Source organism: Ursus maritimus, unplaced genomic scaffold (assembly GCF_017311325.1).
Source record: "Ursus maritimus isolate PB19 unplaced genomic scaffold, ASM1731132v1 scaffold_1, whole genome shotgun sequence".
Lineage (NCBI taxonomy): Eukaryota > Metazoa > Chordata > Mammalia > Carnivora > Ursidae > Ursus > Ursus maritimus.
This window is the reverse complement of record NW_024423343.1, coordinates 75165881-75190555: the sequence shown is the minus strand read 5'-3', so window position 1 is coordinate 75190555 and position 24675 is coordinate 75165881. Positions and strand designations below refer to the sequence as shown.

At 35.7% G+C, this 24675-nt stretch overlaps 1 protein-coding gene across 1 annotated transcript in view; it reads left to right on the top strand.

The window, feature by feature from the left end:
- ARL6IP6 (ADP ribosylation factor like GTPase 6 interacting protein 6) overlaps nt 1-15111 on the top strand; it is a 35842-nt gene extending 20731 nt beyond the window's left edge. Inside the window, exon 4 of the mRNA XM_040644895.1 lies at nt 13669-15111. Within this exon, the coding sequence (XP_040500829.1) occupies nt 13669-13762 (94 nt within the window). The 3' untranslated portion in view covers nt 13763-15111. The remainder of the gene's footprint in view (nt 1-13668) is intronic.
- Nucleotides 15112-24675: the final 9564 nt, after the last annotated feature.

The following is a 24675-nucleotide window of genomic DNA, read 5'->3' as shown; positions in this document are numbered from 1 at the left end:
TTTTTTTTTTTTTTTAAGATTTTATTTATTTATTCGGCAGAGATAGAGACAGCCAGCGAGAGAAGGAACACAAGCAGGGGGAGTGGGAGAGAAAGAAGCAGGCTCACAACGGAGGAGCCTGATGTGGGGCTCGATCCCATAATGCCGGGATCACACCCTGAGCCGAAGGCAGGCGCTTAACCGCTGTGCCACCCAGGCGCCCCCTCAAAATAATCTTTTTTAACTGACTTGTGAAATCTAAAGACTTGGGAATCCCGTTATTCTTATATCTTTTGTACTATTTGCCCTAACTTCCTATGGCATAGGACTTTGTTTAATCAAGATAGTACTCAGCACAGATGGATGTTTTGGGGCATTTTTCTACCTCAACACACTGGTGAATAAAGTTAAAATGTCTGACATTATTCAATTTGCAACCTAGTAGATTGCTATATATAGATAAACTGTGGGTTAATATGTACATACATATATCCAACCAGATATACCTTTATTTCCCTTTGACTGATCTTCAAGGAATTGTAGTACAATAGAGATATTTAAAATGTATACATATGTAATCCATTTTAAAGAACTTTGCTCATCTTTAGGATCTTTCAGTGCTCATAGGTCATTACATTAGTTAATATCACACTGGCAAAGCATAGGAATGTGACCCAATTAAAATTTCTAATTGACAAAATTCTAGATAAAAAACTAGTATATATAGGGAGGCATAATTATTGCAGGATTGAGATCCAAATTGGATTAAAGACCTCATGCAGACCATCCTTATGCTATACAAGAGTGGGACCAAAGAAGTTGGCAGTATAGCTAGGAAATGAAATAAAATGCTAAGGAGAATAAAGTCTTTTTAAAAATGAGGAAGCTCTTAAAGTTGAAATTTTGAATTCTATTATTACATAGTTTACTAATGTGTAGATTGATAAATCAACTTGCTCCATTAAAATGATACATACTTTATTTTAATGATATTTATTTATAATGTAAGTCCTTGAGCCCAATGAGAGGCTCCGTCCCAAGACGTTGAGATCCCAAGACCTGAGCCAAAACCAAGATTCAGACGTTCAACTGACTGAGCCTCTCAGGCACTTCAGCTCCTACGTATTTTTAAGAATGATACATTACAGTGAGGTGTTTATACTTTTTTCCTCACCTTTTACATCTTTTAAGTAAATGTTTATCCAGATAATCTTAACCTCAGATTTATCATGAAACCCTGAAGTCAGTACACAGTCATGTTTCTAATGACTTTATGTTTTAATAGCATTTTCAATTTTTCAATAATTTAGAAGTTTGTTAAGACAGTGACCGTGACTTAAAATTTCTCCTTACTGAGTTTTTATAATTTGTGATTATAGAATTAATACAATCTCATTATAAAACAGTACAAGCTCATTATAAAACAGCACAGAATTATACACTTTTGAAAGTGAAAGGCTTGTAAAGTCTCATTTTAAATAACCTGAAATTAATAGACTATTCATAATTATTTCTGTATTTGTAATCTTCTTGATTAGTAAAACTTTGTGACTATATACATATGTGAATATGTGTGTATGTGGTTTGTGTGTGTGTATGCATTTGAAATAATATCACTCCACCCAAATATAACTGTACTTTAAAATCCAGTAATCTAATAAGATAGTTTTAATATTATTCTTCGATACCTCATTCTAAAAATATTTTGCCTTATTTTACTCTAAGAGGTTATTTTGAATGTATATATATAAACACACTTACATACCCAGTGTGTAGCCACTGTCCTAGCAAGGTAAATATATAATAGGAAGAAAGAAGTAGGAGAAATTTTCCTCCTCAGTAGTCTCTTACTTGATTTCTTAATTGAATTCCCTGTCACATAAAATTTTAAAGAAGTCATGAAATCTATTTAGAACATGATGCTACAGTGAAACAAATTTTCTAAGTGTTTGTTCAACTTATTTCTTTGTTTAAAATTACAGTAAATTTGAACTTTGAGAAAGTAATTGGGATAGATTTCTGAAGTGATGGTCTAGTTAGAGATCTCCTTTCTAATTTATAGATTTGCAAATAATGAGCATCAGTATTTACTTTGCGGCTTTTAGAATCGCTAGAAGATCTAGCTGAAAATAGAGATTCTGATTCATTATGTCTGGGGTGGGGTCTGAGATTCTGAGTTTCCAAGAAATTCATAGGTGTTGCTTATATATTGCTGGTCTATGGACTATACTTTGAATAGGAGGGCTTTAGGACAGAAGTCAGCAAACTTTTCTGTAAGGGGCCAAGTGGTGTGTATTTTTAGCTTTGTGGATCATATGCTCTCTCACATACCCTTAAAGTTGAAATAAGTTGATTTTTAGCACCAAAGCAGCCACAGACAATACCTAAAGGAATGTGTGAGACCATGTTCCAATAAAAAGAAACAGGTGCAGGACAAGTGTCTCCTAGTTTGCCAACCCCTGTTTTAGGAGACTACTCTGAAATTAGAGAGTGCTTACAAAAGATTTTTAATTTGGGGGCAAGAAATATATATATATATATTAGGTGGGGTAAGCTTGTCGGTTCATACAGTTTTAATTGGCTAGTTTTGTAGCCATAAGGGTGTGGCACACATTTCTAAAAATCACATTTCAATTTTGGAAAACAGATAACTACTTCATACCTTATTGATTGATAAACTTAATAACTTCTACTGAATATCTGAGTTTTAATGAATAAATGATGATACTAAAGTAGTAATGAAAGTTCAACTAAAGGCTGCCTGTTTGAATAAGCAGGAAAGCTTACAACTTGAGGATGTTTAGAATTATAAAAAAATAAATAAGACAGCTGCTCTAAAGCCCGTTGTATTTATTTTACTCACGTCTCCTTTTAGATTGTGAATCCAAAGTGACTTCCTTGCCAAGTTTGGAAAATGTTTTTCAGGGTTAAGAAATGGAGTGGGAGGGGTGCCTGGTTGGTTCAGCCGTTAAGCATCTGCCTTTGGCTCAGGTCATGATCCCAGGGTCCTGGGATCGAGCCCCTCACCGGGCTCCCTGCTCTACGGGAAGCCTGCTTCTCCCTCTCACACTTCCCTCGCTTGTGTTCCCCCTCTCTTTGTCAAATAAATAAATAAAATCTTTAAAAAAAATGGAGTAGGAAACATTATTTAGTATCAAGGAAAATAATTTTAATTGAAATTTTATGGTAGGAAAGCCAAAGTAAATAAAAATGTTGTTTGTTGTTACGAACTATAAGAAAAACTAGCTTCCTTTTACCAGGCCTTGTATAAAGAAAAAAGTTTGATGTGCCTGTCCTATAAAATTGCAAAGTTGTAGAGGTCAAGAGAAAGGTCAAGTAGTGAGAGAGAACCTGGAGCAAAGCTAATGAAATGTTAAAATAGCAGGAGACCTCAAATTCATTCTAAAATAGGCCAAGGCCTTTGGTGTTCCATATAAAGAATAATGAGGCAGAGTTGAATCATCCAAACTAAGATCTGAGTAAACAGAGTTCACAACCCTCATAGTCTGAACTAAAATCTCAGCTAGCACTATCTGATCATCCATCCATCAATCCATGCATCTCCTCCCCCCTCGCCCCTCCGTGGCTATTCCAAATCCTTACCACATCACACTCTTTTCTGTGGGCTCCACTTCCAATCACAGAAAGGTCATTGTGAGTGAACTTCCTGTTTCTTCCATCCCCTTTTCATGATATAAACTTACTTTACATACACACCCATTATCCTACCTATTTCTCTTCTCTCAGAGTATGAAGTGTCCTTCCGCCTGCCTAAACTTAATTTTACTTCCTTTGCTCTAGATCCTGTACCACACCCATCCCTGCAATTCCATTTTTCATATATCTTCAACCTTTCCCTTTGTATCTAGTCTTCTTGTTAGAATATTTCTAAAACATTCAAGTTTCTCCTCTGATGGAGAAAAAAAAAAATCCTCATGCCCAGTTCTCCTCTCCACTTCTAAGCATCTTGGAAGACACGAATCCCAAGCAGGCTGTATGCCCAGCCCAGAGCCCAATGCAGAGCCCAGCACAGGGCTCGATCTCACAACCCTGAGATCATGATTTGAGTCAAAATCAAGAATCGGATGCCCAACCTACTAAGCCACCCAGGTACCTTGTTCATTTTTCAGTCCATTATTTGAGATGGCTTAGGATTCCTCCTCAGAATTCTTTTCTTTCTTAATTTCTGTGACACCCCTCCCTGCTGTTTTCTTTCACCCTTCTGATCACTACTTCTCACTTGTGGAATCACTTTTTTCAGCTACTGGTTGACTGAAGACTTCCAAGTCTATCTGGCCTGACTTGAGGCTCTTTCTTGAGAAACCTGCTTTTTGGTTTTTACTTGTATTTCTTATTGCTTGCTGGTAATTTCTACTTCAGTGTCCTGCAGGCATAGTTCAGTTTAGTATATCTAAAATTGACTTCATTATTTCACACTGCCCACCAACCTGTTTCTTCTCTTGGCGTCCCTAGCACAGTGGATGATATTTTATCCAGCCAGTAAATCAGGCGAAAAACCTGGCATTGCCTTCAGTTCTTCCTTCTCTCTCAGTAACTCCAGCCAGTCAAGGACACAAAATAAAGGCTGGCACTTATTGTGTGTGTGCTCAATAAATGCTAGGCACTGCAACACCTCAGTCTTCACAGAAACACTAAAGAGAGGAATTGTTTCCATTTTAAAGATGAAGAATTAGATTTTCAGGTAGGTTAGTGTAGTTTTATAAGTACTAGAGCCATGATTAAATTCCAGTTGAAAGAGAGCTGGCTTTCCAGATCCTTTACTAACCATTCTAAACCATTAACCACCTTCTGCACTCTCCATTGTCTCTTGCTTCTACACATGTTGTTATTTCTTAGAACTCTAATTTCCTCATACTCAGTTTTAGATCAGGCATTAACTCTTTAAAATCTCTCCCTTCTACAAGCCAAAACGCTGCCTTGTGTTCCAGTAATGCTGTCTACAAAACTTTTAACACTCAGCACATTGTGTCATTGGACTCTTGGCTTTGAGGGCAATACTGAGGACAGTACTGATTCTTGCTCATTTCTCTATTTCCCATATATAATGCTTGATATAGATAATTCATTATGTAAATTTTGGTGAAGTAAAAGAATAGAGAATTGATAGAATTATAAAATAAAGAACTTCAGAGTATAAAGTAAGGGGTGATTGTATATTATTTTTTCCTTAATGAGAGACAGCATTTCCTAAGGGAGGGGAGCTTTCTTTTTAAAATTCTAACTCTAATGTCCTAAATAGCACTGGTAAAATTAGTTGGAATACACACAGCTTTATTCTCTCCAGCAATTTCTAGTAAGTAATTTTTAGGAAAAAGAATACAAAAGAAGTTGTATCATTTTGTGTTTCTGAAAGAAACATAAAAGGAAATACTTTGCAAGTAATTGAAATTTGGTGGTGTTTAGTATTTTCTTTCAGATTTTGGGTTTGGTTAACAACTTTTGATTCCAGATGAAGAACTGATAGTTTTTCCAACCAAAGCTCACACAGCTTAAAATTCTTTGGGAATTGGGGGTTTCTTGGCCAGGGATAGAATGAAAAATAAAAGGCGGCTCAGATGTGTGAAGGGGTAATAAATTAGTACCAGCTAGCTCATCCTGTCTCCAACTGCGCCAGTCAGACACAGAAATAAATAGCCTGTTGGTTCTTATTGTAGGCCCTCAATGTAACTTCTTATTCTCATAAGCACAGAGAGCTTTCTGCTTAGAGCAGAATTGGTTAGCAGTGAAGTGAATGTTTCAAATGGGGGGAGTTCTGTCATAAAAACATGTCTTAAAAAGTGTGGGAACATATATGAGGGAGAGGAAATACTGGAAAAAATATAAGAATAAAGATTTCAGTAGAGTGTAGGCTGGTATGTAGTACAGAGATTCAGTTCAGAGTCAACCAAAGGCAATTTACTTGAAATTTTAGGCAGTGGCTTATTCATTACCTTAATTTGTGTTTCGTTTTAATTTCCAGAATCACTGAATTCATTTGAATCTTAAGTTTTATATATATTCCATTCCTATAAAATGTAAATAATTAAAATATAATTCTTTTATAATTTATTCACTTTATAAGTTACTACTAAATATCAATATAAATATATTGCTAGAAAGTATGTTTCCAGACTATAAAATCTGAATATAAATATTGGAAGTCGAAGTTCTCTAGTGAATCACAAAGGGAAATAATTATAAATTTGTAGGAAGAGGCTAATACCAAGCAGAAATGCACATATACATACACAAACCCGTAATTCTTCAGTTTCTTTCTTCTATCTACCTCCACGGTCTGTTTGTATAATCTTATTCTTTGTTTTTCTGTTTTGGCTTTGAGATAGGTCTAATTGTAGGTATTTTGCTTAAAGGAAGAGAGAATGAAATAGAATGTCAAAAGAATTTTTAAAAATCTCATCTGTAGCCAGCTGTCTTTTCTATATAGTACCTAACATTTATTGATTATTTGCTATGTGCCAGACACCTGATTCTCAACTGTGTAAGGGAAGACTCTATTTTTATTTCCATTTTGGGAAATTGAGTCTCAGAGAGGTCAGACAGTTTCTACCTTCATACCCTTGTAAGTGGCAAAATTGGCACTCAAGCACTCTCTAACTACAGAGTTTAAATGCTTAAACACTAACAGGAACCCAGTAAGTATTTCATCGCAGGATTCTTTATTATTGGAAAGAAATTCTTTAGAACGGGAACCAAATATATCTTTTTTATAACTTTTAGGATATGGAAGCCATTCCATTACAATGAGTCTATCTGTGTAACCATATTTTTTCCAATGTATTTTATTACTGAACAGTATTTCCCATTTCCATTTTGATTTTAGAAATTTATTGCAGTATAGAAGTTTATCTCAGCGTAATAAAATCTACATTTAGGAATCCTAACATTTCCTTTAAGAAACATTCTGGTTTTGTCATTAAGTTCTATTTTTCTGCCTATTTTTAAAGGGGCAAATTATTTTGCATTCTTATGTTAAATGATATCATCTGTTAATTTTCATTATATTTTTGGTCTCTTTGATTGACTCCCTGGGACTAAAATATTTATGTAGTTCTACTCCCTGCATCATTGTTTTAGTTGAAGTACAGGTAATGTTGATCAATAACCTATTTTGATAGGTAGGAAAAAAACCTATATAATCTCTTTCAAATGTTGTTACTTTATCCTTGCTACTTTGAATAGTTAATTGAAATTCAGACCTGGAAAGGACCTTAAGTTAATCTGGTGCAGTCCTTCACCTAATAAATGTGAAATCTTAAGTGTAAGTTCACTTCTGGTTCTGTCCTTCTTCCTTTATACTGTGGTACCTCTTTTGTCTTTTGGTCCATTGCCATCTCTGAAAGCATGGGTCAAAATTCATATTGTTAAGAAAACTTGATCTTGTTAACTATATTGTTTGTTTTGCTCACTTTTATTTTATTTTTTAATTTTATTTATTTGTCAGAGGAGAGAGATTGAGCACAAGCAGGGGAAGTAGAACAGGCTCCCCGCTGAGCATGGAGCCTGATGTGGAACTTGATCCTAGGACTCTGGGATCATGACCTAAGCAGAAGACAGATGCTTAACCAACTGAGCCACCCAGTTGCCCCACACTTACACTTTATATGCATTTGACACAAAAGCATTTCAAACAAGGGGGTGCTTTAGGAAAATTAATTTGTTACAGTGTATTTAGGTATATGGAGAGAATGTGAGTGGCTTGGAAGGAATTTTATCTTGAACTCATTTTCTCACATTGATATTTGAAATAATAATTGTAGCAAATCTCTAAAAATAGTCATGTCATTTTCAAAAGTTCTTTAAGCCTATTTCAGAGACTCTGCTGAAATAAAATGGAAGGTTTTCAAAGTTAAACTTTTATTTCCATTGAATAGTGCTATGAGATGATAGGATTTGATTTCTGCGTGTATGTGTGTTTTCCACCTATTCAGTAGTATATTCCACATTAGAAATCTTTATGGCATGACAAAATCAAATCAGCTTGACAGGGCTAGGTATTATCTACCTACTTTTGTGGGTTTGACGGTGTTAATATTAAATAATGCTGAAGTTTTACTTATTCTGGATAGAAACTTTTTTATTTTATATCTGAGCAAGTTTCCCATATTATACTTTATTATATAAGATTTAAAAACCATAGTTATTTCGCTTTGTTGGTCTAAAATATATAATAGAGGAAAGTGCTACCGTTTTATTTTTTATTTTTTAATTTAAAAACTCTACACCCAACATGGGCTTGAACTCACAACCCCGAGATCAGGAGTTGCATGCTCTCTACTGAGCCAGCCAGGTGCCCCTAGAAAGTGCTACCCTTGGTCAAGCTTATCATTTTCCTATTCCACACCTTTCCTTTCATGAAATTATAGAAGAATTAATGAGCAAAACTGTATAGACTCCACCCAACTTTCCTAAGCCCCTTCACCCCTATGTTTTATTACCATTTGCCTTGCAGTGTGTGACTTCTTCAGATTATTAAGTAAAAGGTCATGAATGACTTACAACAATAAGAAACATTTTGGAATCCTTAGTAAACCTCATGATAGAACTGAATGAAACAACACACAATAGATGCTTTGGGCCAGTAGGGTTTTATTTTTATTTTATGTAAGACCAGTAGTGCCTTATCTTATGCACGCAAATTAAAATTAAGAAAGAGGGGCTCAGTCGGTTAAGCGTCTGCCTTTGGCTCAGGTCAGGATCTCAGGGTGTGGGATAAAGCCCCATGGCAGGCTCTCTGCTCAGCAGGGAATCTGCTTCTCTCTCTCAAATAAAATCTTAAAAATAAATAAAATTAAGAAAGAATTTGTAATAGACCATAAGTACATTCTGAGCCTCACACTGAGAGTGAGCCTTTCAAGAACCTACAAACGCTAGAATTGCAGGCACTTCCCGTTTTAATCTTACTCATTTTTTTCTTAATATTCATAGAACTTGTGGGATCACAAAATAAAACAAAAGGTCTGAAAGGAAACTGCCTAAAATCACCAATTTTTTTTTTACTCTATGTAAATGTAGCAATAGCTCTTTTGAAGATAAGCTGAATCTTGATTTCTCCTATACTAATAAATGAAAAACCATGATTAGGAAAAGGAGGAAGGAACTTGAAATAATTGTCAATTTTGTTCCTTCTGTCTTAAAAATGCCTATTGGTAAAATGTAAAATTTCCATACATGTATTTCCTTACCTCTTCCCCCAGCCCATATATAACTTATACTTAAAAACATAGATCTGTTTCTGGATGCTGAAATCTATTCCAATGTCTTTTTCTGGTTCTCTTAACTTTTTTAAAAACTACTTTGTTTTTGTGTTATGACTGATTTCTCAGAATTTTTCTTTGCTCCTTTTGCATGTTTACTGTATGAGATGAATTTAGTATCAAAGTGTCAGTTTCCCATCAAAATCATTCTGTTGAGCTACTACTGAGATCTCATTGAATTTATAGTTTCTTTCTGAGGTAATTGATATCTATACAGTGTTGAGTATTCCCAGATTATGGTAGTATATTTCTCTTTATTTAGATACTCTTTTAATGTCTTTCAATAAAGTTTTATTTTTAATTGTAATATAATTCACATAAAACTCACCATTTTGAAGCATATAACTCAGTGATTTTTAGTATATTCTCTATGTTATACGATCATTACCACTCTCTAATTCCAGAACATTTCCATACTCCAAAATGAAAACCCCATACTTACTATCAGTTACTCCTCTATCATCCCTTCCTTCAGACCCTGGAAACCCCTATTCTACTTTTTGTCTATGGATTTCCCTATTCTGGGCATTTCATGTAAATGGAATAGTACAAGTCCCAGAAATGTGGTCTTTATTGTCTGGCTTCTTTCACTTAGTATAGTGGTTTTAAAGTTCATCCATGTTGTAGCATGTATCAGTACTTCTTTCCTTTTTATGGCTGAATTACATTCCATTGTATGGGTATATACCACATTTGGTTTAATTTATCAGTTGATGGACATTTGGTTTGTTTCACTTTTTAGCTCTTATGAATAATGCTGGTATGAACATTCAGGTACAAGTTTTTATGTAAAAACATGTTTTTAGCTTTTGAGTATATACCTGAAATGAAATTGCTGGATCATAAGGTAACACTCTTAACTTTTTGAGGAACTGTCTAACTCTCTTACAGTAGCTATGCCATTTTATATTGTACCAGCAATGTATGAGATTTCTGATTTCTCCACATCCTCACCAATAACTTGTGTTTTCTTTCTTTTTTGGGTTATAACCATCTTAGTGGGTATGAAGTGTTATCTCGTTGTGGTTTTGATTTGCATTTTTATAGTGACTAATGATATCTAGCGTCCTTTCATGTGCTTGTTGGCCAATGTATATCTTCTTTGCAGAACTGCCTATTCAAATGCTATATACCTTTTAAAATTGGATTTTAAGTTTAAAAACAGACCCACGCATACATGGTTATATGACTTAGGACAAGGCACCACAGCAATTTAATGAGGGGGAAAGATGGTCTTTGCAAGCAGTAAACTGTGCTGAAACAATTGGATATCCATAAGGAATAACATGAGCATTGGCCACTACTTTATATGATATAAAAAAATTTTAGATGAATTATAAACCAAAAGTTCAAAGGAAGAACAATAAAGCTTCTCTAAAAAATGGTACATCTTTATAAGCATGGAGTAGTGAAAGATTTATTGAAAAGGACACAGGAAAATACTAACCATTAAAAAGAAATAAATTGGACTGTATTTAATAAGAACTTGTTCATCAAAAGATCTTATTAGAGAGCTAAAAGACAAGCCATAAACCAAAGACGACATTTGTGACACATATTATTGACAAAGAATTTGTATATAGAACATGCAAAGAGCTCTATAAATCAATAGAAAAATAAGAAAAGATGAACAGGAATTTCAAAAAAGAGGATATTTGAATGGCCAATAAGTATGTTTGTCATCAGAAAAATAAATATTAAAACCACAACAACATAAAATGCAGACCCACTAAAATTGAAAAGACTGATAATACTAAATGTTGGTGACAATGTGGAACAACTGAAACTCATACATTGCCAGAAGTGTATAGTAGTCAACTACTTTGGGCAAATGTTTGATGTTTCTATTAAAGCCAAATTTACATCTACCTTATAACCCAGCAATTCCACTCCTAGGGTATACCCAAGGGAAATGAGTGCAGATGTCTCCTACCCAACAAAGATATGTAGCATCATGTTCATAGTATCTCTGTTTATAGGAGCCTCATATTGGAAACAACCCAAATGCTCAGTAGTAGAATGGATAAATGTTATTATTTTTATACAGTGGAGTACTAAACTGTAATACAAAAGGACATGCTAATGCTACATAAAACAACATGGTTGATTTTCACAGACACAATATTGGGCAAAAGAATCCAGACACGGAAGAAAATGTATTATATGAGGGCATGTAGATGGAGCAGGTGAAACCAGGCATCATGATAACAAATGGTTATAGTGGTTGTCTCAGGATTTGGGGGAGGGAAGGTGATATTGATGGGGAAGAGAAACAGAGGAGCTTCCTGTGGTACTGGAATGTTTTGTATTTGATCTGGATGGTTGGTACCTGAGGATGTATCATGATAAAGATTCGTTGATCTATATACATGTTAGGCATTTGCGCTTTACTGTGTACACTTTAGTTTAAAAAGTAATATATAGAGATGCATATATAGAGATTGAGTAAGATAAGTACCATACTTAATCCCAGTTTTTTAATTCAAAACATGCCCTTTACAAGAGATAAGTGAAGGGTGTTGACAAAGGGGAACCAGGATACCTTCTGGGTTTTGTACTACTTCAAAGATCACAAATAAGTCGTAGGAGAAAAAAACCTGCCCTTTCTTCCCCAGAGAGGAAAATCATGATGAGTATTTTGAAAACGAGTTTTAAAGCAAGTGATTCCTCAAAGGTTTTAAGTCCCTGGCCTAACAGTACTTGTGTGGCAACTGCTACAGTGATCCTGGTGGAAATATGGTACATTTGAGATGGTAGAAAGACTTAGAATCACTTCTCTAGAGCATTTCTTCATTGCCATTAAAATTCCTTGCTTTGCCTATTTGTAAGGGTCACTTAACATTTGAGCATGTACATCTATCTCCATAAAATTCAATTATACATACCTATATTGTAGTTTAGTGAACTGTACTTCATAGGTTTTTCTATTTTTATGGGAGTCCAGGGTCAAAAACTAGTGAAAGAGAACAATTAACTCCTGAAATTCTGTTCCATGATTAACTTCATTTTGTATATATGAATTTAAATGTTCTTGGGTCATTAGTATTTTTTTTAAATAATGAATGACAGTGCTGATAGTTTAATTTTATAATTAGTTTTCTGTTGACTAATCAATATGTATTTGAGGGAGTTTTTTTTTTAAGATTAAGGTAAAGCATCTAGTGTATCTTTTATTTTACCATATAGTAGCTAATACAGCGAAGTAGATTAACCCATAATGGTACACGAGGCATCTTAAACTAGTCCCTAGGTGAGTGAGGTTGAGTGGATAATATGAATAATAATAATAGGGGCTATCAGGAAGTATCAGGGCCTTCTGTACTCTCAGATGAATGCAAAGATGGTATTCTTTGGGGAGTGTATCTTCTTCATTCCCTGCCACAGATCTTGTAGGACTAGAATCCTTCAACTGTTAATTCAGATCCAAGTATCTCCCTGTCTGTGACCTGTCCTTAGGGAGAGGAGGAGAGGACATAGGCATGGTGATCTTCAGTCCAGAGCTCTTACTGTTAATGACTTTGGACCCTTATTCCTGCAGCGCACCTCCCTGTTATGTCCTCAATTTGGATTGCTCCAGTGAGGAAAAGATTCTGTTCTTCCTCTGGCACCAATTGGACATTAGCTTCTATTCTTTTTAGCATGTCTCATCTTTATGAGGATAAGCAAAGAGTATTATTGCAATGGTTAGTGAAAGGAATGTTAAAGAAAATGTAGTAAAATAAGTAAAATTGCTGTAAGATAGAGGAATCAAATGTCAGGGGAAATCTGTGCACATAAGCTAGTTGGCACTCATAATAATCATGAAACAAGAGACGTGTCTTTGCTGATACTTAGGAACTCATTGAAAGCCACTTCAGTTAAGTAACCTATTAAGTTGAGAACTGAAATATCTATAAAAGACATAATCTGATTTATGACTCACATACGGACAAGTGCTGCTTTGAGTGTGTACAGAAAGAGTAGTTTCTTCATGCAATCTAAAAATGGTACAAACAGGACAAATACCTGAAATAATATATATTTTTAGTTCTAAGAACAGGAGAACAAGGAAACAGTGCTAATTAATGAAAGAACATGCTTGTAATGGAACAAGATTTATACCGTAGAATTAGGTTATGATACACTCAGTGACTATGAAGCACAGTAAAGAAGTATAAGGAATTATATTAGAACATTTTGCTCTAATGAAACTGAAAAATTATATTTGTTAACAAGGACAGTTTTTGACAGAGAACTTAAGGTTGCTCTATTTACTAATCCTGAAAATGTCCAATATTCTTTTTTAACATGTGTATTAATGTGTAAAATATTAGGGAAACATATTTTTAGTTTATAAGCATTTTCAGTAAAAACTGATGGTGTTTCTGTTATACCAAATTACATTTTCCTTTTTTCATTTGTTTTTTCCCCCTAGGAAACTGACGGGACATTCTTTCCACATGGGCTATAGCATGGCAATTTTGAATGGCATTGTTGCTGCTCTTACTGTAGCATGGTGCCTCATGTAAACCCACAGCGAAGCAATATTTTTGGCAAAACTTATTCATGATTGTTTTGTAATAACAGGGAAGAACATCATTTCATCATTTGTCTACTCAGAAGACCAAGAAACCTGCTGTTATGTGGTTCAGATATGTGTCATATCATCGTCATTATGGAGGACCTTCTTCTTCTTTTTTTTAATGGAGGACCTTCATAAGCACCATTCTAGAACTTAGGCATTGAGAATATCTGAGTATTAAGTTTCAAGTAATTTCTTAAAAATGTAAGATGTTTACCTCGTCTTTTTACTTTTGTGTGCATTGTCCTTATAAATTATAGAAAACATTTTAATGGAATTCAAAAATGAAAACTTGAATATGGGATAATGCTATGTATAATACTACATTTTTGCTAAGAAATACTGAAGACTGTTTAAATGAGATAGAAATACTTCTTATTTATTCATGATATTAGAAAAGCAAACAATGCCTACTACTTCAACATTTTATAGAAGCTACTTTGAAATCAGAATATTTAGTTTTCAATAGTCATAATCAACAGAAGGTGCATTTATATTTTTTAATGAGGTATAATTCCTTATGGTTTTTTTTATATATTTTCCTACTACATATTGAATTTGTATGTTTTTAAAATTGCTACATCTAGACAAATATATATGTTATTTTTTAGCTGGTGGAAACTTAATACCTACCATTTTAAATAAGTATTTTGGTTTTTTTTAAAAAGCAAAAAACCCACAAAAAACAAACACATTGATCTGAGTTTAAAATTAAGTAAGCCTATTCTAGCAAAAAAAAGTCTGACAAGAAGTAAATTACTTAAGCCATTAAAATATTGAGAAAGTTGAAGTTGTTCACTATTTCTGTTTCCACAGTTGCAACTATTTGTCTTGGTGTGTATCTGATTACTCCAACAGAACTGATATTATTTTGTTTTTAATAAATATAAATCTGAAATTTTTATATTTAGAAATGCTTGAACTACTTTGTTTTTAATCTCAAAGATTTAGTTACCAAAATAGAAAAGGTATTTTGATAGTGTATATATGTATAATCTTTTTATATATAGTTTCATAATTTTCATATTTAAGTGTTCTACAGTTGTGTTTGTTTTTGTTTTCATAGTAATTAAACTTAATTGTTCCCACTTCTTTTCTAAATACCTGTTAAGAAAGTCGCTTCAATTTTAGAAAGATGGACTATTTAAAATGCTGTTTTCCCTGGCCATAGAAAAATTTATGTTAGGAAAGTATTGTGTAGCAAAACTACTTATTCAGGCTAAATGGGAAATGAGTATGTGAAGTGTGTTCCTGTTATGTGCTAAGTGTTGTTACTGAGTAAATGATTTAATGATATTTCTAAAAGTCTTAACGCTTTTTTGCTACTCAAACCTTCCATTGGAAATGACAAATGCTGATCTAATTTAAATTATCTGAAGTGGTTAGATTAATATGGGGGAAGGGGTGTGTGTGTATATATACACTTTATATACAAATCCCATGGCTTAAAGTATTCCTTCCAAAATGGTCAAAATGAATTTTTTTCACTCCTTGCCTGCCTTCACACCCTCTCCCAGCTCTTCCATTGCAATTGAACGTGCAGGTAACAAAATTAGTCTTTCTCTCTCCACCGTTCCAAACCTCCCCCGCCCACCCAATTTGGATAGCTCCTTCCAGATTCTTTGAGTCCTATGACTAAGAAAAATATTACAGTATACCCTCTTTATGTAGGTATCTATAAGATATTATATGTATACATGATATAAATATATATAGGTGTGTCTATCTGTAAGGTATTTCTTCTGGAACCCAATTTTGTCGACTAGCACTCCTCTTGGGAGGTTCCTCTCTCCAGTCCGTCACAGGGTCCAAATATAAACCATCCTACTTCCATAGCAGAGTGATTGAGTAAGGATAGGTATATAACCAAAGCTGGGTCAATCCTAGCTTCTCATCTCTCTGGGCCACAGTGATTGCAGCAGGAGTGGCAGAAAAATTAGATTTCAGTGAAGACCTTTTGCTGGTTTACAGAGAACTGTCTTCTCATTATATCCTTACTTGGGAGAGAGAGAGGGCCAGCTATCCTCTTAAAATGATACTAATTTCATTATAGGGCTTCCACCCTCATGACGTAATTACCTCCCAAAGCACTACCCCCCAATACTATCTTATTAGGGCGTAAAGTTTCAACAAATGAATTCAAGGAGGGGTTAAATCTGCAGTCCATAAAAAATATCCAATATCAGAAGTAGGTTTTTGAAAAGATAGATTTCTAGTAAAACATTTTAAAAGAGATCTTCTGCATTTGTCTATTTTTCCATTTCTGCTCTGTTCTTGATTGTATCAGAGCCCTATATTGCAAGCAACAGAAACCATCTGGCTAACTTAGGGAAAAGGGAATTTAATGGAAGGATATCCAGTGGCTCTCAGGACTGGTGGGCAGGAACCAGGAGAGTACTAGAGGAGAAAAATACTCAAGGAGGGGACTTTTTGGTATGACAGCCTGGCCAGGATGATCTAATGAATCATTCCTGTCATTTGTTCTTGTTTCTTGCAAGATCAGCTAAGGGCTTGGAGTCCTTGGAGAGAGTGCACAATTGACCAAGATTGGGTTATGTGCCTACTGTTTTGGCTTCTGTAATTGAGGGTAGCATCTGGACTTCTTTGGGGATGGGTGAACGGGTAGACAAATGTTCTCTGCACTTCACTCTTGGCTGTTCAGTTTCCACACCCATACTGTTCCTTTTATACTTAAATTTCCAAATGTGCTCATGCCTAACAATGCAGCTATCATTTACTACATTCAAGACCCAGGCCTTCAGGCCATGTTCATTTTTCTAGTTTTACCACATTCTCATTGATCTACAAATTACACTGAACTCTGTGTGTGTGTGCGTGTGTGTGTGTGTGTGTGTGTGTGTGAGAGAGAGAGAGAGAGAGAGGGAGAGAGAGAGAGGAGCATGAGTGGGGAGGAGCAGAAGGAGAGGGAGAGAGACCATCTTAAGCAGGCTCCATGCCTGGCACAGAGCCTGACTCGGGGCTTGATGTCATGACCCTGAGTCAGACACTCAACCAACTGAGCCACCCAGGTGCGCCCTGAACAGTCATTTTAATACTTACTAACACAAACAACAGGAAAAGATGGGAAATTTGTTAAAATAACATGTTATATATGATAGCAAGAAAATATAGGTGGGAGTTACTGTTTTATTTAAGCACCTAGTCATGAGACTTTACTTCTTCTGCATCTGTTCTTTTATTTTTGTCTTGGCTGCTACCTTGACCAATTAGGTTTCTTCCCTAATAGAGTGACCAAGTTTATTTTAGACAGGTCTAAGCTCTTGTTTCTTTTACCACCAAATACGGTAATACAAGAACACAGCACAGAAAATCTTGTTTTTCCTCTCTACTCTTCCCTGCTCTTATGTGTGACAGCAACTGTATTATAAAGTTAAAACATCCCAACTAACATGGCAACCCTCTTTTTTGTCAGATTACCTAGTGGCATAAAGAATCCAAAATTACCATGTGGCAGTTTGAACTTCCAGTTATTTTCAGCTGATTTCTTTTGAATTCTTAAATATTAGAGTCTAGAGTCAGAGAAACAAAAAGCAAAAACCTTATGAGAGGGTGATTGGGTGTAATAGTGAGAAGCTTCTTAGTTCTTGGAGCTTATATAGGAATAGGAGAAATAGCATTAAAAATCAGTTGTTGGATATAAATATACACTGCATTTGGAAAGACCCCAACTTCTAGTGCTATCTCTCGGTTGGCTTCATAACTAAGTCTTCAGGAACTTTATCTTACCTCTTCTGTGTAATAAGTTCCTTGGCCAGAGCAATGTTCTGTGGGAATCCATGACAATGTATAAATTATTTAGTAAATCCATAAATGGTGGTGCTGCCAGAAGTATCACAGATAAAAGCAAAACTAAAACATTACCTCTTCTAATGGGATTAGTTGGCTACCAGGTAGCTGGCTGACACATACCCACCCCCCAACATATGATACCAGTAGAAGGGGTCTTGGAAAAGAGAAGTGGAGGAGGGTGAGGGAGAGGGGGGAGCAGTAGTCAGAAAAGCTTGTGAAAGTGTGGTTCTGTGTGTATACTGCATCCTGGCACTTTGTTTATACTTTCATTTAGCACCAGCTTGACAAGATGCCAACATTTGCAGAAAACTTGTCTATGTAATTATTCAGAGTCTTATTCACAATGTGAGCTTTGCTGTGAGTATTAACATAGCTCAGAAATAGTCTCACATTCTGGATCCACTTTAAGAGATCCATCTATATACTCCTTCCAGCCTTTCTTAAGTTGACACTAATCATTTTCCAAGCCCTTGAGAATCCAGCCAAACCCCATGTTCACTTTCCATGAATATACATAATCTTATTTCATACCGTATCTCTTCAGGCCAAGGAGAAAATGAACTGCTCAAAGTTCTGCTCCCTAGGAGGATTTCCCTTTCCTGCCCTTTGCTGTGACCCATGAACAGGGGGTTTAATGCTCCCCACCACCTCGTTTGTGGCAGGTAGTAACATAACACACACAACCACCTGTAAGGCAAGCTGGAATTTTTTTTCCAACATCGGTTATCCATATGGAGCTCTCATGAGGCCAAAGTTGTGAATTGAATGAAAAGAGGCAGCATGGCAGGGGAGCATACTGGGAATGTGATCACTCAACTTACTCATGCCTTTAGGACTGGCTCAGGACACTTTTCCTGGATGATAGAACACAAAGGATGCACTTAGGTCAGTGATTCTCAACTGAGTGCAACTTGCTTTTCAGGGGTAAAATTTAGCCATTTTATTAAATATTTAACAATGTTTAGAGACATTTTTGATTGTCACAATTGCAGGGTGCTACTGGCAGCTAGTTGATCAGAAGCCAGGGATGGTGCTAAACATCCACAATGCTCAGGACAGCTCCCCACAACAAAAAGCAATTTGGGCCCAAATATCAATAGTGCCAAGGTTGAGAATCTCTGATTTATATTTATGTCTAGATGAGCTGAATAACATCCTGTTCAGAATGGACCACCAGGATCAGGGTTACCTGGAGTTCCAAGATCAGGGTTCATTCTCCAAAAAGCCAGATAAAATGAGCTGTTTCTCAAGAGCGAAGAATTAATTAGCCTAAGAGGACTTGTCTGTGTGCCAGTACCCACTGGACCTCTGGCTGGCAAGGTCTGTCACAGACACTAGGCATTAACTGCAATAGTCTTGTATATTATTCAAGTTTCCCACATAATACTACTTCCAGTCAAAGAATTCACTAAAAAAATGCACCCACAAAACATTTTCTTCCCATCTCTATATGCTGCCTGTTTTGTACTGATGGGAGAAAGGCTTCCGTAAAGATTTATACAACAATGCTATTGTTGAATTGGAAACTGGGACCCCATTTGGCCATTTCAAGTTCCTTAAAGCACTGGGCACTGATAAAATGGATGTCAAGGTGCTGGAGTGGTTGATAATCCACCAAGGGGAAATCAAGTTACTGCTACACAATGAGTATGGACAAAACCCAGAGGCCCTGAGTTTCTTCCTTCTTAGACTCTCAAGTTAGAAGATCTCAACAACCTTACATAGACAGGGGCTCAAATTTCTTAGGAATGAGGTTTTAGTTAACCTCACTGGATAAAAAAAACCTACACATGTTAAGAATTCTGGCTGCAAGTCAAGGGAACATGGAATAGATAATGGACAAAATAAATTCATAAATACTATCTAGGGTTTCATGACCAGTTTCAAAAACAAAGAGCTATATAGCCTCTACCTATTTTCCTTTCTATGGCGTGTGTGTATTTTAACCAAATTTAGCTTTTTTCTGTTTCTTCCATTGTTGCATATAGGATTTTTGACATTGACTAACTACAATGTGGTGCATAGATTGCAGAATATTGTGAATGGGATTACTATAGAACTGAGGAGGAAGGGACATTCCTGAGATCCTGGATATGGAACTGAATACAGTAACCTATGAGACTTGATTGCCATCCTGTGAGGAAGGGTGCATTCTCAGTTGAATGAGAAATAGTTGTACTATGTTAGGTGGGATAATTTTTTGAAGTATGATCATGGGAAACTGTGGCTATGTGTATATTGGGCAGGCAAAGGAGTGGACACTAGTGGGTATTTTGTCATTTATTGACCGCTTAGCCCCACAACCCATTTTTATTTTGGGAGAATTCCTTGTTATGTGTTTGTGGGAGGCAAGGCTCCACATTACATTAGAGAAGGCTGAGATTAGATATTTTCTTTCTCTCGAACTGGTTTGTATGTAACCTTGGTGCCTACCACTTGTATGCTCCTGCCCAAGTTTTGAATTGTGAATGAATGACGCTATAACAGAAAGCTTAGAAATATTGTTGAGCCATTCTGTTGCAGTGGCCATGGTTTCTAGCGGTGTTCAATAGTGATTGGGCCAGTAATAGAATTCTAACCAGGTGTTTTGAAGCTTATCTCAGCTATAATCTCTGCTATCAAGCTTTCCTTGGTTTCTGTTATTCTTTGATCCTGGGGTTTTTGGCCTTTCCCTCAGTTCTGTGAGCTACTCCCTAATCTTACAATAAAATTACTCAATTCTTACCTAGTTAAAATTAGATTCTGATGTTTAAGATCAAGAACCAAGAATTCATCATATATCAACTTTTCACCACCACCTGTCCACAAAGCTTTAAAAAACTTTATTCTACAGTGATATCTGCCACCTGGATTCATTGCTTTTACTACTAATTTTAAAAACTGTCATATATTCTCCAGCCTTATTATTTTATAATGACTCATCTTCCTAAAGAGTCTTTTAGACTCTTTTTAATGTACACAATACTTGGGCTGAAGCTTACACACAGCAGGTGCTCAGTAATTGTCTATGACATTTATTGAACATTTAATCTGCATAGAATTACAAAGTGGTATAAAGAAAAATGATAAATAATTTTTGAAGAATTGACCTCAGATCTTGTGTAACTTATATAAATAGACATTAAGAAAATTTACTTCAAACACATGAGTGTTTCCTACACTGGTACAAAAAAAAAATCTTTGTGTATAATATTGAAATTTAAAATATATATATAAGAAAGGCTAAAAGGAATGTATAAATGTGATTTTTAAAAATATATTCTTGGATTTCTTTAGATCTAGACCATTTGCACTGCCATTGGATTTAGCAGAGAGGTGGTATAATTAAAGGCTAATCAAAATGTAATTTGTTTAGATTTTCATTAATTAAAATATCAGAACGACCTCCATAGTAAAGTAGTCTTAAATATTAAGTCACTGGGATAAAGACCTAAATTATACAAAACTCTAGGTCATTGCTCTGAGTTAAGAGGTATCCAGCAATACAAGATGGTTTGTCAAACATCAATGCTTAGATTGGTAATATTTTTTTTTTACTTGTAATCTGAAGAAGTTGTGTACAACAAAATTTCCAAATTCACAATGATACTGAACTCTCCTACTGGAATTTAGAAGAAACTCTGTTAAGAATATCCCAGAAAGACATAGAAATAGGCAGAACAATGACATATTTGATAGTGGACAACTTGGTAACATTATGGGAAAAAGGACACCTGAGTGGTGCAGTTGGTTAAGTGCCCAACTCTTGGTTTCGGCTTAGGTCATGATCTCAGGGTCGTGAGATCAAGACCTGAGACCGGCTGTGCACTCAGAATGTAGTCTGCTTGAGATTCTCTCTCCCTCTCCCTCTGCCCCTCCCACTCATGCATGCTCTTGCTCTCTATACAGTAAATTAATAAATCTTTAAAAAGAAGAATTATGGGAGGCACCTGGGTGGCACAGCGGTTAAGCGTCTGCCTTTGGCCCAGGGCGTGATCCCGGCGTTCTGGGATCGAGCCCCACATCAGGCTCCTCCACTGGGAGCCTGCTTCTTCCTCTCCCACTCCCCCTGCTTGTGTTCCCTCTCTCGCTGGATGTCTCTCTCTCTGTCAAATAAATAAATAAAATCTTAAAAAAAAAATAAAAATAAAAAAAATAAAAATAAAAAGAAGAATTATGGGAAAAAATGGGTATATAAGGGACCACCAGGAAAAGTGTTACAAATTGAAATACATACTTTGAATTAAACTTCTGTCCTCTACTAAAGAAAAAGTCAGAAATGTTTCAAACCCTTGCTGAAAAGATGGACCAAAATTGAGTGTAAGAAGTCCCCAGTTTGAAAAGTTTAAGCTTAAAAGTGTGTGGGGGGGAGGGGATAGTCACTAGTGGTTTATTAAATCATAAAGGATTAGAATTTAAATGGGTGTCTGCAATTCCCAATATATAAAAATAATAAACGATCCTTAGAGCTCATGTGATAGTTTTAGAAGGAAAAAATTCCTCAGTGCATTTCAAACTTAGGATATAGAGTTTCTACCTATAGATAGTGCGGGCTAAAAATCTAGGTAGCTTTGGGAAAGGTTTATGAGACCATGAATGATGAGTGGTGCAGGTTTTGAAGGTAGAATGTTTCAGAGATATAATTAATTTTCTGGGAAAAGTTCTGAAAAGTAACCAAGAGTTGTTTTGTGTAACCACTATGAAAGAGCACTGAACTGCATGGGAATTGCTGACATTTACCCTGGCAGCCTTTTCTTTCCAACAAAACTTAACACCTCTTCCAGTACCATACTCCCTGTTTCTCTCTCTCTCCTCAGAAATCAATATTGTTCTACACTTACTTACATGGAATTAACTGCTGAGATGGGCCCATTTTGGACTCACTGAAATCGTATTTTCCTTCTCTTTAGAGAAGACTGCAAGGCCAACCACTTAGTGGCTTTGGGTCAGCCCCAGAATGGACCTGGACAATCAGTTCAGTATTATATGTCAGAGAAGATATGAATTCCTTTTTTTTTTTTTAAGATTTTATTTATTGTTTGAGGGGCGCCTGGGTGGCACAGCGGTTAAGCGTCTGCCTTCGGCTCAGGGCGTGATCCTGGCGTTGTGGGATCCAGCCCCACATCAGGCTCCCTGCTCAGTGGGGAGTTGGCTTCTTTCCCTCCTCCTGCTCTCTCTCTCAATAAATAAAATCTTTAAAAAAAAATAAAAATAAAAAAATAAAAAAAGATTTTATTTATTGAGAGAGAGAGCAGGAGGAGGGAAAGAAGCCAACTCCCCACTGAGCAGGGAGCCTGATGTGGGGCTCGATCCCAGGACCCTGAGATCATGAACCGATCCAAAGGCAGAGGCTTAACTACTGAGCCACCCAGGCACCCTGAAGACATGAATTCCTAAGAGCAGTTCAAAATTAAAAACAAAATCCTGACTTCCCACTCCCCCAACTCCCAGCTTTTGTAGGTGTTGGCTTTGTTGCTGAAAGTTTAACTTTTTAACTACCATTTAAAATTCTGTCAGCACAATTTATGTATCAAAAAGATAGGACTTTATGTATCTGTATTTTAGCTAGATACTGAGAAAGTAATTACTACTTCTAGGCAAGTTATAATCATTTATAATTCTTAGTGCTGTACAAACCTGCCTAAGGTGAAAGTCAGTATGCTGAATCTAAAAGTGTAATGAGACTATAATTTTCCATTTTACATTAAATACAACTAGTGCTTACATTGTTGGATGTTACAAGTTCATATTGATATAAAATAGAGAGTGCATGACATTTATTTTATATCAGTTTTTATATAAAATTACACTTTCAGATTGAGCAAATTTCCATTTGTATTCAGGTTTGAAGAAACAATTAAAATGAGAATCATACTTTTAAGTGTCCTATAGGCATCTGATAAGAAAAATTTCATAAAACTGATAGGATAGTTTTATTTTTTATTGTTTTTATTTTTGTTTTTAAGATTTTATTCATTTTAGAGAGAGAAAGCATGAGCATGGGGGGAAGGTGCAGAGGGAGAGGGAGAAGCAGACTCCCTGCAGAGCAGGGAGTCCTGTGCGAGGCTCGATCCCAGGACCCTGAGATCACGACCTGAGCCAAAGGCAAATGCTTAACCAGCTGAGCCACCTAGGTGCCCCCTTTTTAATTGCTTTTAAAGATTTATTTATTTATTTTAGAGAGCTTGCATGTTTCGTGTGGAGGGAGGGGCAGAGGGAGAGAATCTTCAAGCAGACCCTGCTGATCTAGGAGCAGGAGGCAGGGCTTGATCTCAGGACTCAGGAGATCATGACCCCTGAGATCACAACCTGAGCCAAAACCAAGAGTCAGATGCTTAACCAACTGAGCCACCCATGTGCCCCATGATAGAATGGTTTTAGATCGAAGGACCCACTAGAGTGAATCTTAGAAAAGTTTTCTTAAAAAACTTTCTTGATAAACAAATTTTTATACTTCACCTAATGGCAGTTAGAAGTCTACAGAGACAAAAAGAATCATGGATGTGTGTTTTATAAATCAAAATCATTAATAGTTCCTATTTGTTTCCCACTAAGAACTTAATTTTTACTTTGTAGAAGTGTCTCAGAAATAAAATTAGTGAAGAGAAATTAGTTTTTCATAGAAAAAAAATCTTAGATAAGAAATTTAAATAAATTTAGTAGTTTATTGCTATCCAAAACAGGCAGATAGTCCTCCAATCTAACAATTAAATTCTTAAACAATTGGAAATTTCTTAGTATTTAAAACATTAATCTTAAGCATATAGGTAATACAAAGTCTATGACCCCCCCCACCATGGAATGTGAATAGTGAAACCAAAGGACAAGTTTTTAAAATGCATTGTAGCAAAGCTCTTATTATAATGTGTTATGTTTATTAATATATTCCTATATTAAGGGAATTTTTTTGATAATATAAGAAGAAAAAATATGTAGTAAATGGCTGGACGTTGATACCACGAAGCTAGAGGGGTATAGGAGTGCTAAAATTATAAGACATACTCCTTCCTGGTTGACTATCTGAAGGCCTGGTAGGAACAATCCAATGAGTGACTAATGAAACCTTCAGTC